Here is a 14,441-nt window from a genome sequence, read left to right as displayed (position 1 = left end):
CATCAGAGAAACACCTGGACAACCTGAAATAGAGGAAGTTGTGATCGATATGATAAACCAGTTTTCACATTTCACAAACCTGGTCGATATATAAACGGGGTAAATGTAAAAATTACAATCGACTTTATGACTCGAGATTAATTCATCTAACTCAGTGTTTTCTGTCACGCCCTGATCTGTTTCACCTGTCCTTGTGATTGGCTCCACCCCCTCCAGGTGTCGCTTATTTTCCCCAGTGTATTTATCCCTGTGTTTCCTGTCTCTCTGTGTATTTATCCCTGTGTTTCCTGTCTCTCTGTACCAGTGTATTTATCCCTGTGTTTCCTGTCTCTCTGGACCAGTGTATTTATCCCTGTGTTTCCTGTCTCTCTGTACCAGTGTATTTATCCCTGTGTTTCCTGTCTCTCTGTACCAGTGTATTTATCCCTGTGTTTCCTGTCTCTCTGTGCCAGTGTATTTATCCCTGTGTTTCCTGTCTCTCTGTGTATTTATCCCTGTGTTTCCTGTCTCTCTGTGTATTTATCCCTGTGTTTCCTGTCTCTCTGTGTATTTATCCCTGTGTTTCCTGTCTCTCTGTACCAGTGTATTTATCCCTGTCTTTCCTGTCTCTCTGTCCCAGTGTATTTATTCCTGTGTTTCCTGTCTCTCTGTACCAGTGTATTTATCCCTGTGTTTCCTGTCTCTCTGTGCCAGTGTATTTATCCCTGTGTTTCCTGTCTCTCTGTACCAGTGTATTTATTCCTGTGTTTCCTGTCTCTCTGTACCAGTGTATTTATCCCTGTGTTTCCTGTCTCTCTGTACCTGTGTATTTATCCCTGTGTTTCCTGTCTCTCTGTGTATTTAGGCAGATGGCTTGTTCATTGAGGCAGATGGCTTGTTCATTGAGACAGATGGCTTGTTCATTGAGGGAGATGGCTTGTTCATTGAGGGAGATGGCTTGTTCATTGAGGGAGATGGCTTGTTCATTGACCATTCTGCCTGCCTGCCCCGTCTGACCACTCTGCCTGTCCTGACCACTCTGGTAGATGGCTTGTTCATTGAGGTAGATGGCTTGTTCATTGAGGTAGATGGCTTGTTCATTGAGGTAGATGGCTTGTTCATTGAGGTAGATGGCGTGTTCATTGAGGTAGATGGCGTGTTCATTGAGGGAGATGGCGTGTTCATTGAGGGAGATGGCTTGTTCATTGAGGAGATTGAGGCAGATGGCTTGTTCATTGAGGTAGATGGCGTGTTCATTGAGGTAGATGGCGTGTTTATTGAGGTAGATGGCGTGTTTATTGAGGTAGATGGCGTGTTCATTGAGGTAGATGGCGTGTTCATTGAGGTAGATGGCGTGTTTATTGAGGTAGATGGCGTCTTCATTGAGGGAGATGGCGTGTTCATTGAGGGAGATGGCGTGTTCATTGAGGGAGATGGCGTGTTCATTGAGGTAGATGGCGTGTTCATTGAGGGAGATGGCGTGTTCATTGAGGTAGATGGCGTGTTCATTGAGGTAGATGGCTTGTTCATTGAGGTAGATGGCTTGTTCATTGAGGGAGATGGCGTGTTCATTGAGGTAGATGTCTTGTTAATTGAGGTAGATGGCTTGTTCATTGAGGTAGATGGCTTGTTCATTGAGGGAGATGGCTTGTTCATTGAGGTAGATGGCGTGTTCATTGAGGGAGATGGCGTGTTCATTGAGGGAGATGGCGTGTTCATTGAGGGAGATGTCTTGTTCATTGAGGGAGATGGCTTGTTCATTGAGGTAGATGGCGTGTTCGTTGAGGGAGATGGCGTGTTCATTGAGGGAGATGGCGTGTTCATTGAGGGAGATGGCGTGTTCATTGAGGGAGATGGCTTGTTCATTGAGGTAGATGGCTTGTTCATTGAGGGAGATGGCTTGTTCATTGAGGTAGATGGCTTGTTCATTGAGGGAGATGGCTTGTTCATTGAGGGAGATGGCTTGTTCATTGAGGTAGATGGCGTGTTCATTGAGGTAGATGGCTTGTTCATTGAGGAAATTGAGGTAGATGGCTTGTTCATTGAGGAAGATGGCTTGTTCATTGAGGGAGATGGCTTGTTCATTGAGGTAGATGGCTTGTTCATTGAGGGAGATGGCTTGTTCATTGAGGTAGATGGCTTGTTCATTGAGGTAGATGGCTTGTTCATTGAGGGAGATGGCTTGTTCATTGAGGGAGATGGCTTGTTCATTGAGGTAGATGGCGTGTTCATTGAGGTAGATGGCTTGTTCATTGAGGAAATTGAGGTAGATGGCTTGTTCATTGAGGAAGATGGCTTGTTCACTGAGGGAGATGGCTTGTTCATTGAGGTAGATGGCTTGTTCGTTGAAGTATATCGCTGACGACTCAAATAAATAACTGACAACCTTAACATAGAGCTCCAGTCAGTTTTAGAACGGGTAACTAGCAATAGGCTGCTGCCAGATATATATATATTTATAGTATATGCATAATTTTTGGAACAAATCCCTCGCTCAACACTAAACCTCATTTAGATCTATTATAGAATAATGTGGCTATTGAGCAAGTTGAGGTGACGAAACTGCTGGGTGTTCCCGTAGATACCAAGCTGTCATGGCCAAAACACATAGATTCAATGGTTGGTAAAATGGGAAGAGGTCTGTCCATGTTAGGCCGTTGCTCTGTCTTCTTGACATCTCATTCCACCAGACAGGTCCTACAGGCCCTAGTTTTGTCACACCTGGACCTGGAGGTTAATTGCAGTTGGTCCGGAACAAAGCAGCACATGTCACACTTAGATGTACATGGAAGGCAAGTGTCAGTAACAGGCATGTCAGTCTCTCCTGGCTAAAAACGTTGTGGAGAGATTGACTGCATCACTATTGGTCTTTGTGTGATGTGTTGAAGGTACCGAACTGTCTGTTCAAGCAGTTGACAACACAGTTCAGACACTCATCGATACAACACAAGACATGCAACCAGAGGTTCTCTTCACAGTCCCCAGGTCCAGAACAGAGGCTGGGAAACACACAGTATTAAATAGAGCCATGACTACATGGAACTCTCTGGTAACCCAGGTAACGTGACTACATGGAACTCTCTGGTAGCCCAGGTAACATGACTACATGGAACTCTCTGGTAGCCCAGGTAACATGACTACATGGAACTCTCTGGTAGCCCAGGTAACATGACTACATGGAACTCTCTGCCACTCCAAGCAATACAACCAGTTAAAAAAAAAACATAAAATAACACCTTACTGCACAAAGGTGACTGTGAAGAGACACCGCCATTTTGTATATCTTGTATTGTAATGTGCACTGTACTATGTATAAGACCTAGATATTGTGTGTATGTACTGATATGGAGGCTGTGTGTGACATTTTAAATGTATGTATTTCAGTCCTTGACTAATAATGTTCTGTACTATATATTATGTCATGTTTCGTGTGGACCCCAGGAGGAGTAGTTGATGCTTTTGCAGCGGCTATTTGGGGATCCTAATAAATACCAAATACGCCAAGTTACAACGTGACATATCAATTCTCGCGATATCTGCCAGCGAGAGTTCCCCGGAAGTAAATATTCTCCATTTATTTGCAATGAGGGAAGGCCTGCACTGCCTGAACATTCAAACTAGTTGAGGGAATAGTTTACAGTGAACAAATTCTCTTCCCCGTCCTCTTTGTATTTGCAAGAATTTAAAAAGCAAGAAACACACTCAAGAAAATCTAGTTATCTTTTCAATCAAGTCGTTGGTCTTTTCAGTGTTGAATAGCCATGCAGGTTTAATAAGAGAGAGAAGGCGGTAACTAACAGCTAATGTTAGCTTGTTGACTTCTTGCCTTTGGACATACAGTATTTTGTCATTAAGAAACATTACCGAGGGATTATTAACCCTGGCCACCGAGTGGAAGAGAAGTTAACCGGCGTCTGAAAAAATGATTATTGAAAACCTAGATTCATTGAAAACGTGGCTTTTTAAAACCCTCGAACCAATGTAAGTAGCTAACTTAGATGGCTAACGTTTAGCAACATTAGCTTGCCAGCATCAAGATGCAACAACATGACTGAAGACAAGGCTAGTATCATTTGGATGCTAACTTGACTAGCTAGTTTAATGTTTATATCATGTGGCTAGTTATTTCAAAACAAAATAGTAGTTTTTATAGTTGAGAAATTGTCTGTTATCTTGTAATCGATTGGTCTTCTTGGTATGGTAAGGATATATATATATATTCTAGCTAATTTGTTGTTGTTGTATAGCTAGAGTTAGCATGGCTAACGGTGTGTTTGTGTTGACACTTTCCCCTGTTCTAGTTGTGATGCAGATCCATCTGCCCTCGCTAAATACGTCGTTGCCTTGGTGAAGAAAGACAAAAGCGAGACGGAACTCAAAGCCCTGTGTGTCGACCAGTTGGACGTATTTCTACAGAAAGGTAACGATACTTATTAAAACACGTTTTTATAGTTGTGACAACAAAGTGGTGGTGGTGACGTTTGTCGTCATCTGCCTCGAAAGTCGAAGAAAATCAGAGGTACTTTTTGACTGACTGTGACTGAATCCTATTCTCTTTTTATAGTGCGTTACTTTGGTCTAAAGTAGTGTACTATATATAGGGAATAGGGTTCTATAGGGCCCTGGTCTAAAGTAGTGCACTATATATAGGGAATAGGGTTCTATAGGGCTCTGGTCTAAAGTAGTGTACTATATAGGGAATAGGGTTCTATAGAGCTCTGGTCTAAAGTAGTGCACTATATATAGGGAATAGGGTTCTATAGGGCTCTGGTCTAAAGTAGTGTACTATATAGGGAATAGGGTTCTATAGGGCTCTGGTCTAAAGTACTGCACTATATAGGGAATAGGGTTCTATAGGACTCTGGTCTAAAGTAGTGCACTATATAGGGAATAGGGTTCTATAGGACTCTGGTCTAAAGTAGTGCACTATATATAGGGAATAGGGTTCTATAGGGCTCTGGTCTAAAGTACTGCACTATATATAGGGAATAGGGTTCTATAGGGCCCTGGTCTAAAGTAGTATACTATATATAGGGAATAGGGTTCTATAGGGCTTTGGTCTAAAGTAGTGCACTATATAGGGAATAGGGTTCTATAGGGCCCTGGTCTAAAGTAGTGCACTAAATTGGTAATAGTGTTCCATTTGGAACTATACACAGTGACTGATACTCATTAGTTACCTAATGTGCAATGTCGGTGTCGGCCCCACTATTCATGCCCTTGTCCTCCTCCCCTCATCACCCACCCCTCGTTCCCTATTCCCGTCTTCTCCCAGAGACGCAGACTTTTGTCGATAGACTCTTCGAAGCCGTCAACTCCAAAAGCTACCTACCTCAGCAGGACCATCAGCCAGGTTCCGTGGGCAAAGCGGAGGGACACCTGACCAGGACGGACAAAGACGACCCGAGGAAAGACGAGGTGACTGGTTGAGTCATGGTTGAAAAAGGCACCAACACTTAAAAGGGGAATGTTTACTTTAACAGTGATGCTACAGGAAACAGCTGTGGTAGAGTTTTAGTGCCTCCGCATAATTGGCATGGAAGGTTACACACCACAGTCTGACAGTAGAGGTCTATTGTCCAATAGTATTCTTTGTAATCAGGAAGTGGGGTTATTTGTAAACAGGATGAGATCAATGCAGTTCATCTGGTGAAACTTTCAAGATCTTAGTTCAAACTTGTGTTTCCCAGCCAAGTCGTGAGGAGGACCGGGACAAGAAGTTCTCCAGGAGAGTGAACTACAGTCCCCCTTCCAGCTCCCGCTACAGTAGAGACAGCAGGTCAGTGTGAACTACAGTAGAGACAGCAGGTCAGTGGGAACTACAGTAGAGACAGCAGGTCAGTGGGAACTACAGTAGAGACAGCAGGTCAGTGTGAACTACAGTAGAGACAGCAGGTCAGTGTGAACTACAGTAGAGACAGCGGGTCAGTGTGAACTACAGTAGAGACAGCAGGTCAGTGGGAACTACAGTAGAGACAGCAGGTCAGTGTGAACTACAGTAGAGACAGCGGGTCAGTGTGAACTACAGTAGAGACAGAGGGTCAGTGTGAACTACAGTAGAGACAGCGGGTCAGTGTGAACTACAGTAGAGACAGCGGGTCAGTGTGAACTACAGTAGAGACAGCAGGTCAGTGTGAACTACAGTAGAGACAGCAGGTCAGTGTGAACTACAGTAGAGACAGCAGGTCAGTGTGAACTACAGTAGAGACAGCAGGTCAGTGTGAACTACAGTAGAGACAGCAGGTCAGTGTGAACTACAGTAGAGACAGCAGGTCAGTGTGAACTACAGTAGAGACAGCAGGTCAGTGTGAACTACAGTAGAGACAGCGGGTCAGTGTGAACTACAGTAGAGACAGCGGGTCAGTGTGAACTACAGTAGAGACAGCGGGTCAGTGTGAACTACAGTAGAGACAGCGGGTCAGTGTGAACTACAGTAGAGACAGCGGGTCAGTGTGAACTACAGTAGAGACAGCGGGTCAGTGTGAACTACAGTAGACAGCAGGTCAGTGGGAACTACAGTAGAGACAGCAGGTCAGTGGGAACTACAGTAGAGACAGCAGGTCAGTGGGAACTACAGCCCCCCCATTGACAACAGGTGAGGGACATAGTTCCCTATTAAATTACTCTACTGGTCAATAGTAGTACACTATATAGTGTATAAGGTGCTATTTGAGACTGATCCATAAATGCTCCTGTCTCTGTTCAATGGGATGTTTCCTAAATTACTTTATTCTGCCCTTCTTTCCCCCTACCTCTCTCTTCCTCATCTTCCCCCCCCCCTCTCTCTTCCTCCTCTCTTCCTCCGCTCTCTCTCTCTTCCTCTTCTCTCTCCCTCCTCTCTCCCCCCTCTCTCTTCCTCCTCTCTCTCCCTCCTCTTTCCCCCCTCTCTCTTCCTCCTCTGTCTTCCCCTCCCCCTCCTCCTCTCTCTTCCTCCTCTCTCCCTCCTCTCTCTTCCTCCTCTCTCCCTCCTCTCTCTTCTTCTTCCTCCTCTCTTCCTCCTCTCTCTTCCTCCTCTCTCTTCCTCCTCTTTCCCCGCTCTCTCTTCCTCCTCTGTCTTCCCCTCCTCTCTCTCCCTCCTCTTTCCTCCCTCTCTCTTCCTCTGTCTTCCCCTCCCCCTCCTCCCCTTCTCTGTCGTTTGTCAGACGAGGGGATGACCGTAAAAGGGACGACCGTACCAGGAAACGTAATGATTATGACCGCATCCCCCCGAGACGGGACTCGTACCGGGACCGTTACAACCGGAGGAGGGGCCGTAGCTACAGCCGCAGTAGGAGCCGGAGCAAGGACCGGGCCAGGGACCGGGAGAGAGACCGAGACCGCAGTAGCAGGAGTCACAGCAGGAGCCACTCCAAGAGCAGAGGTGAGAGGGGAGACCGACAGAACAACTCTGGTTGTGTGCAGGTTTATGTTCCTGGTTTAGACGGAAGACTATGATTGGTTGATTCATTTTGAAAGTCAGTATGTCTGGCTGTTAGCATGCACATCCAACGGCTCTACGCCTGCTCTAGATATCATGACTGTTTCCTGCTTCCTGCCCTTATCCTTCTGATCACAGAGCGGGATGCTGGGAGGTCAAAGTACGAGCCCGATCGAGGAGACCGGGGGACGGAGGTTGGAGCTGGAGAAGGCCTCCTGCCGATCCCCACGGCAACCGCCACGTTCCCCGTGCCCACCCTCAGCAGCACCATCACGGTGATCGCCCCTCAAGGTAACCACAGCAACAGCATCGCCTCGGTGACGGACAGCTGGTCGGACTTCCACCCGGATCAGTCACTGGACCGGCCCCTTCCGCCACAGAGGAAACGTTGCCGTGACTACGACGGTAAGCAGGAAGGAAGTTGACATGCCTGAGATGTTTTTTGTTTGTTTGTTAGTGGCCTGGGATCAGTATGACCGAGAAGGAGAATGTTTGGAGTGATTTTGTTTTCTTTCTGTCTGTTTCTGGCCTGGAAAAGGTCTTCTGTATCTAACTGTCCTCTAGCTGTGTTACTATATACTGTCCTCTAGCTGTGTTACTATACCGTATTGTGTTGTCTTCCTGAGAAAGGCCTTCTGTATCTAACTGTCCTCTAGCTGTGTTACTATATACTGTCCTCTAGCTGTGTTACTAAACCGTATTGTGTTGTCTTCCAGAGAAAGGCCTTCTGTATCTAACTGTCCTCTAGCTGTGTTACTATATACTGTCCTCTAGCTGTGTTACTATACCGTATTGTGTTGTCTTCCTGAGAAAGGCCTTCTGTATCTAACTGTCCTCTAGCTGTGTTACTATATACTGTCCTCTAGCTGTGTTACTAAACCGTATTGTGTTGTCTTCCTGAGAAAGGCCTTCTGTATCTAACTGTCCTCTAGCTGTGTTACTATATACTGTCCTCTAGCTGTGTTACTATACCGTATTGTGTTGTCTTCCAGAGAAAGGCCTTCTGTATCTAACTGTCCTCTAGCTGTGTTACTATACCGTATTGTGTTGTCTTCCAGAGAAAGGCCTTCTGTATCTAACTGTCCTCTAGCTGTGTTACTATACCGTATTGTGTTGTCTTCCAGAGAAAGGCTTCTGTATCTAACTGTCCTCTAGCTGTGTTACTATATACTGTCCTCTAGCTGTGTTACTAAACCGTATTGTGTTGTCTTCCAGAGAAAGGCCTTCTGTATCTAACTGTCCTCTAGCTGTGTTACTATATACTGTCCTCTAGCTGTGTTACTATATACTGTCCTCTAGCTGTGTTACTATATACTGTCCTCTAGCTGTGTTACTAAACCGTATTGTGTTGTCTTCCAGAGAAAGGCCTTCTGTATCTAACTGTCCTCTAGCTGTGTTACTATATTCTGTCCTCTAGCTGTGTTACTAAACCGTATTGTGTTGTCTTCCTGAGAAAGGTCTTCTGTATCTAACTGTCCTCTAGCTGTGTTACTAAACCGTATTGTGTTGTCTTCCTGAGAAAGGCCTTCTGTATCTAACTGTCCTCTAGCTGTTACTATACCGTATTGTGTTGTCTTCCAGAGAAAGGCCTTCTGTATCTAACTGTCCTCTAGCTGTGTTACTATATTCTGTCCTCTAGCTGTGTTACTAAACCGTATTGTGTTGTCTTCCTGAGAAAGGCCTTCTGTATCTAACTGTCCTCTAGCTGTGTTACTATATACTGTCCTCTAGCTGTGTTACTATACCGTATTGTGTTGTCTTCCAGAGAAAGGCCTTCTGTATCTAACTGTCCTCTAGCTGTGTTACTATACCGTATTGTGTTGTCTTCCTGAGAAAGGCTTCTGTATCTAACTGTCCTCTAGCTGTGTTACTATATACTGTCCTCTAGCTGTGTTACTAAACCGTATTGTGTTGTCTTCCTGAGAAAGGCCTTCTGTATCTAACTGTCCTCTAGCTGTGTTACTAAACCGTATTGTGTTGTCTTCCTGAGAAAGGCTTCTGTATCTAACTGTCCTCTAGCTGTGTTACTATATACTGTCCTCTAGCTGTGTTACTAAACCGTATTGTGTTGTCTTCCAGAGAAAGGCTTCTGTATGCGCGGGGACATTTGCCCGTTCGACCACGGTATCGATCCAGTGGTGGTGGAGGACGTTAATCTACCTAACATGTTCCAAGCCCCTCCCCCTATCCCGGGGGTCGCCCAGCCCCCTCCCGGCCTACCGCCCCCACCAGGACCTCCCCCTCTGATGACCCCGCCTCCCGTCAACCTCCGCCCCCCTGTGCCCCTGCCAGGCAGCTTGCCGCCCAGCCTGCCGCCAGGTAGGAATTCAGCAGATCAGTTTGTCATAACGAGTCCGTGGCTCGAGACGCATGTGTTCTCATTCCAAATGGAACCCTCTTCCCTATAGGGTGAGCTGCTTTCGACCATAGCCAATCGGGTGTTTGCCTTACCTTATAAAGATCTCCACAGAGACTATAATTCACGTAGAGTGTTGTCGATGTCAGACTTGCATCGTTCTAGAATGTTGTGTTAATGGCGGCCATCTTGGTCAGGAACCATTCTAGTGTTTTATTTAAATCTGTGCCCCGCCCCCCAGGTCCCCCTCACCAGGCATCAGGGATGGATGCCCCTCCTAGCTCCATCGCCAACTCTGTTCCCACTATTGTAACCACAGGGACACGACCCTCCATCCCCCAGCCCCCGGCTCCTCTCTTCGCAACGGGTAGGGATGTGTGTGTGAGCTGTGTGTGAGCTGTGTGTGAGCTGTGTGTGAGCTGTGTGTGTGTGTGCTGTGTGTGAGCTGTGTGTGAGTGTGTGTGAGCTGTGTGTGAGCTGTGTGTGTGTGAGCTGTGTGTGTGTGTGAGCTGTGTGTGTGTGAGCGGTGTGAGCTGTGTGTGAGCTGTGTGTGAGCTGTGTGTGAGCTGTGTGTGTGAGCTGTGTGTGTGTGTGTGTGTGAGCTGTGTGAGCGGTGTGAGCTGTGTGTGTGAGCTGTGTGTGAGCTGTGTGTGTGTGAGCTGTGTGTGTGTGTGAGCTGTGTGTGTGTGTGAGCTGTGTGTGTGAGCTGTGTGTGTGTGTGTGTGAGCTGTGTGTGTGAGCTGTGTGTGTGTGTGTGTGTGAGCTGTGTGTGTGAGTTGACAACCAAGAGGGTTGTCTTAAGTGTCATACTAGGTGCATTCTCCTGCCGTTGTGCCCTTGAGCAAAGCATTTATTCCTCTTAACTGCTGTACAATGTGGCCTTCAGTTATCTACTGCTCCAACCTGTGTGTCTTTCAGAGGGGAAGGAGACATGTTTTGTCTCTGTTGTTGTGGTCTCTCCACTAAGTCTGTTGTTGTGGTCTCTCCACTAAGTCTGTGTTGTGGTCTCTGTTGTTATTGTCTTCACTAAGTCTGTGTTGTGGTCTCTGTTGTTGTTGTGGTCTCTTCACTAAGTCTGTGTTGTGGTCTCTGTTGTTGTTGTGGTCTCTTCACTAAGTCTGTGTTGTGGTCTCTGTTGTTGTTGTGGTCTCTTCACTAAGTCTGTGTTGTGGTCTCTGTTGTTGTTGTGGTCTCTTCACTAAGTCTGTGTTGTGGTCTCTGTTGTTGTTGTGGTCTCTTCACTAAGTCTGTGTTGTGGTCTCTGTTGTTATTGTCTCCACTAAGTCTGTGTTGTGGTCTCTGTTGTTATTGTCTCCACTAAGTCTGTGTTGTGGTCTCTGTTGTTATTGTCTCCACTAAGTCTGTGTTGTGGTCTCTGTTGTTATTGTCTTCACTAAGTCTGTTGTTGTGGTCTCTGTTGTTGTTGTCTATTAAGTCTGTGTTAAGTCTGTGTTGTGGTCTCTAAGTCTGTGTTGTGGTCTCTGTTGTTATTGTGGTCTCTTCACTAAGTCTGTGTTGTGGTCTCTGTCTTGTTGGTAAGTCTGTTGTTGGTCTCTTCACTAAGTCTGTGTTGTGGTCTCTGTTGTTGTTGTGGTCTCTTCACTAAGTCTGTCTCTGTTGTGGTCTCTCTGTTGTTGTGGTCTCTTCACTAAGTCTGTGTTGTGGTCTCTGTTGTTGTGTTGTGGTCTCTTCACTAAGTCTGTGTTGTGGTCTCTGTTAAGTCTGTGTTGTGGTCTCTTCACTAAGTCTGTGTTGTGGTCTCTGTTGTTGTTGTGGTCTCTTCACTAAGTCTGTGTTGTGGTCTCTAAGTTGTTATTGGTCTCTCCACTAAGTCTGTGTTGTGGTCTCTGTCTGTGTTGTGGTCTCCACTAAGTCTGTGTTGTGGTCTCTGTTGTTATTGTCTCCACTAAGTCTGTGTTGTGGTCTCTGTTGTTTGTGGTCTCTCCACTAAGTCTGTGTTGTGGTCTCTGTTGTTGTTGGTCTCTCCACTAAGTCTGTGTTGTGGTCTCTCTGTGTTGTGGTCTCTAAGTTGTTGTGGTCTTGTTGTTGTGGTCTCTTCACTAAGTCTGTGTTGTGGTCTCTGTTGTTGTTGTGGTCTCTTCACTAAGTCTGTGTTGTGGTCTCTGTTGTTGTTGTCTTCATTAAGTCTGTGTTGTGGTCTCTGTTGTTGTTGTCTCCACTAAGTCTGTGTTGTGGTCTCTGTTGTTGTGGTCTCTCCACTAAGTCTGTGTTGTGGTCTCTGTTGTTGTGGTCTCTCCACTAAGTCTGTGTTGTGGTCTCTGTTGTTGTGGTCTCTCCACTAAGTCTGTGTTGTGGTCTCTCCACTAAGTCTGTGTTGTGGTCTCTGTTGTTGTTGTGGTCTCTGTTGTTGTTGTGGTCTCTCCACTAAGTCTGTGTTGTGGTCTCTGTTGTTGTTGTTATTGTCTCCACTAAGTCTGTGTTGTGGTCTCTGTTGTTGTGGTCTCTCCACTAAGTCTGTGTTGTGGTCTCTTCATTAAGTCCGTGTTGTGGTCTCTCCACTAAGTCTGTGTTGTGGTCTCTGTTGTTGTGGTCTCTCCACTAAGTCTGTGTTGTGGTCTCTCCACTAAGTCTGTGTTGTGGTCTCTGTTGTTGTGGTCTCTCCACTAAGTCTCTGTTGTGGTCTCTCCACTAAGTCTGTGTTGTGGTCTCTCCACTAAGTCTGTGTTGTGGTCTCTGTTGTTGTTGTTATTGTCTCCACTAAGTCTGTGTTGTGGTCTCTCCACTAAGTCTGTGTTGTGGTCTCTCCACTAAGTCTGTGTTGTGGTCTCTCCACTAAGTCTGTTGTTGTGGTCTCTGTTGTTGTTGTGGTCTCTCCACTAAGTCTGTGTTGTGGTCTCTCCACTAAGTCTGTGTTGTGGTCTCTGTTGTTGTGGTCTCTGTTGTTGTGGTCTCTGTTGTTGTGGTCTCTCCACTAAGTCTGTGTTGTAGTCTCTCCACTAAGTCTGTGTTGTGGTCTCTCCACTAAGTCTGTGTTGTGGTCTCTGTTGTTGTGGTCTCTCCACTAAGTCTGTGTTGTGGTCTCTCCACTAAGTCTGTTGTTGTGGTCTCCACTAAGTCTGTGTTGTGGTCTCTGTTGTTGTTGTTGTCTCCACTAAGTCTGTGTTGTGGTCTCTCCACTAAGTCTGTGTTGTGGTCTCTGTTGTTGTGGTCTCTTCACTAAGTCTGTTGTTGTGGTCTCTCCACTAAGTCTGTGTTGTGGTCTCTCCACTAAGTCTGTGTTGTGGTCTCTGTTGTTGTGGTCTCTTCACTAAGTCTGTGTTGTGGTCTCTCCACTAAGTCTGTTGTTGTGGTCTCTCCACTAAGTCTGTGTTGTGGTCTCTTCACTAAGTCTGTGTTGTGGTCTCTCCACTAAGTCTGTGTTGTGGTCTCTCCACTAAGTCTGTTGTTGTGGTCTCTCCACTAAGTCTGTTGTTGTGGTCTCTTCACTAAGTCTGTTGTTGTGGTCTCTGTTGTTGTTGTTATTGTCTCCACTAAGTCTGTGTTGTGGTCTCTGTCTGTTGTTGTTGGTCTCTCCACTAAGTCTGTGTTGTGGTCTCTCCACTAAGTCTGTGTTGTGGTCTCTCCACTAAGTCTGTGTTGTGGTCTCTCCACTAAGTCTGTGTTGTGGTCTCTCCACTAAGTCTGTGTTGTGGTCTCTCCACTAAGTCTGTGTTGTGGTCTCTCCACTAAGTCTGTGTTGTGGTCTCTCCACTAAGTCTGTGTTGTGGTCTCTCCACTAAGTCTGTGTTGTGGTCTCTCCACTAAGTCTGTGTTGTGGTCTCTCCACTAAGTCTGTGTTGTGGTCTCTGTTGTTGTGGTCTCTGTTGTTGTTGTGGTCTCTCCACTAAGTCTGTTGTTGTGGTCTCTGTTGTTGTTGTGGTCTCTGTTGTTAAGTCTGTGTGGTCTCTCCACTAAGTCTCTGTTGTTGTGGTCTCTCCACTAAGTCTGTGTTGTGGTCTCTCCACTAAGTCTGTGTTCACTGGTCTGTTGTTGTGGTCTCTTCACTAAGTCTGTGTTGTGGTCTCTCCACTAAGTCTGTGTTGTGGTCTCTTCACTAAGTCTGTGTTGTGGTCTCTGTTGTTGTGGTCTCTTCACTAAGTCTGTGTTGTGGTCTCTGTTGTTGTGGTCTCTCCACTAAGTCTGTTGTTGTGGTCTCTTCACTAAGTCTGTGTTGTGGTCTCTTCACTAAGTCTGTTGTTGTGGTCTCTCTCCCAGGCCAGTATGACTCTGACATGTATAACCCTGAGGATCCCAGCCTCACCAACACCTCCAGACCAGTGTATCGCCACAGAGTCAACGCCCAAAGACCCAACCTCATAGGACTGACTATGGGGGAGGACCTGCCTCCCAGAGACAGAGGTACCTGGGGAGAGGGAGAGGGAGGGAGGGAGGGAGAGAGAGAGGTACCTAAACACAACCTGTCTCAGTGTGGATTCAAAGGGAAGGTGGGACTGTAGTGTGGAGGAAGGGAGAGGGAGAGGGAGGGAGAGATAGGACTGACTATGGGGGAGGACCTGCCTCCCAGAGACAGAGGTACCTGGGGAGAGGGAGAGGGAGGGAGAGGGAGGGAGGGAGGGAGAGAGAGAAACACAACTAGTTTCGATGTGGATTCAGAGGGGAGGTGGGACTGTAGTGTGTTATATTGGAGGGAGAGAGAGAGGGAGAGAGAGAGAGGGATAAACACAACTA

At 46.4% G+C, this 14,441-nt stretch overlaps 1 protein-coding gene across 1 annotated transcript in view; it reads left to right on the top strand.

Annotated features, from left to right (window-relative positions):
- The first annotated feature begins 3,589 nt into the window (after positions 1-3,589).
- rbm26 (RNA binding motif protein 26) overlaps positions 3,590-14,441 on the top strand; it is a 31,609-nt gene continuing 20,757 nt past the window's right edge. The window contains exons 1-9 of the mRNA XM_065022117.1: positions 3,590-3,960; positions 4,281-4,399; positions 5,255-5,397; positions 5,670-5,758; positions 7,122-7,339; positions 7,535-7,801; positions 9,476-9,715; positions 9,994-10,119; positions 13,968-14,111. Coding sequence (XP_064878189.1) covers positions 3,902-3,960; positions 4,281-4,399; positions 5,255-5,397; positions 5,670-5,758; positions 7,122-7,339; positions 7,535-7,801; positions 9,476-9,715; positions 9,994-10,119; positions 13,968-14,111 — 1,405 coding nt within the window. The 5' untranslated portion in view covers positions 3,590-3,901. The remainder of the gene's footprint in view (positions 3,961-4,280; positions 4,400-5,254; positions 5,398-5,669; positions 5,759-7,121; positions 7,340-7,534; positions 7,802-9,475; positions 9,716-9,993; positions 10,120-13,967; positions 14,112-14,441) is intronic.

Source organism: Oncorhynchus nerka, linkage group LG2 (assembly GCF_034236695.1).
Source record: "Oncorhynchus nerka isolate Pitt River linkage group LG2, Oner_Uvic_2.0, whole genome shotgun sequence".
NCBI classification, from domain to species: domain Eukaryota; kingdom Metazoa; phylum Chordata; class Actinopteri; order Salmoniformes; family Salmonidae; genus Oncorhynchus; species Oncorhynchus nerka.
This window is presented reverse-complemented; position numbering and strand designations above follow the sequence as displayed.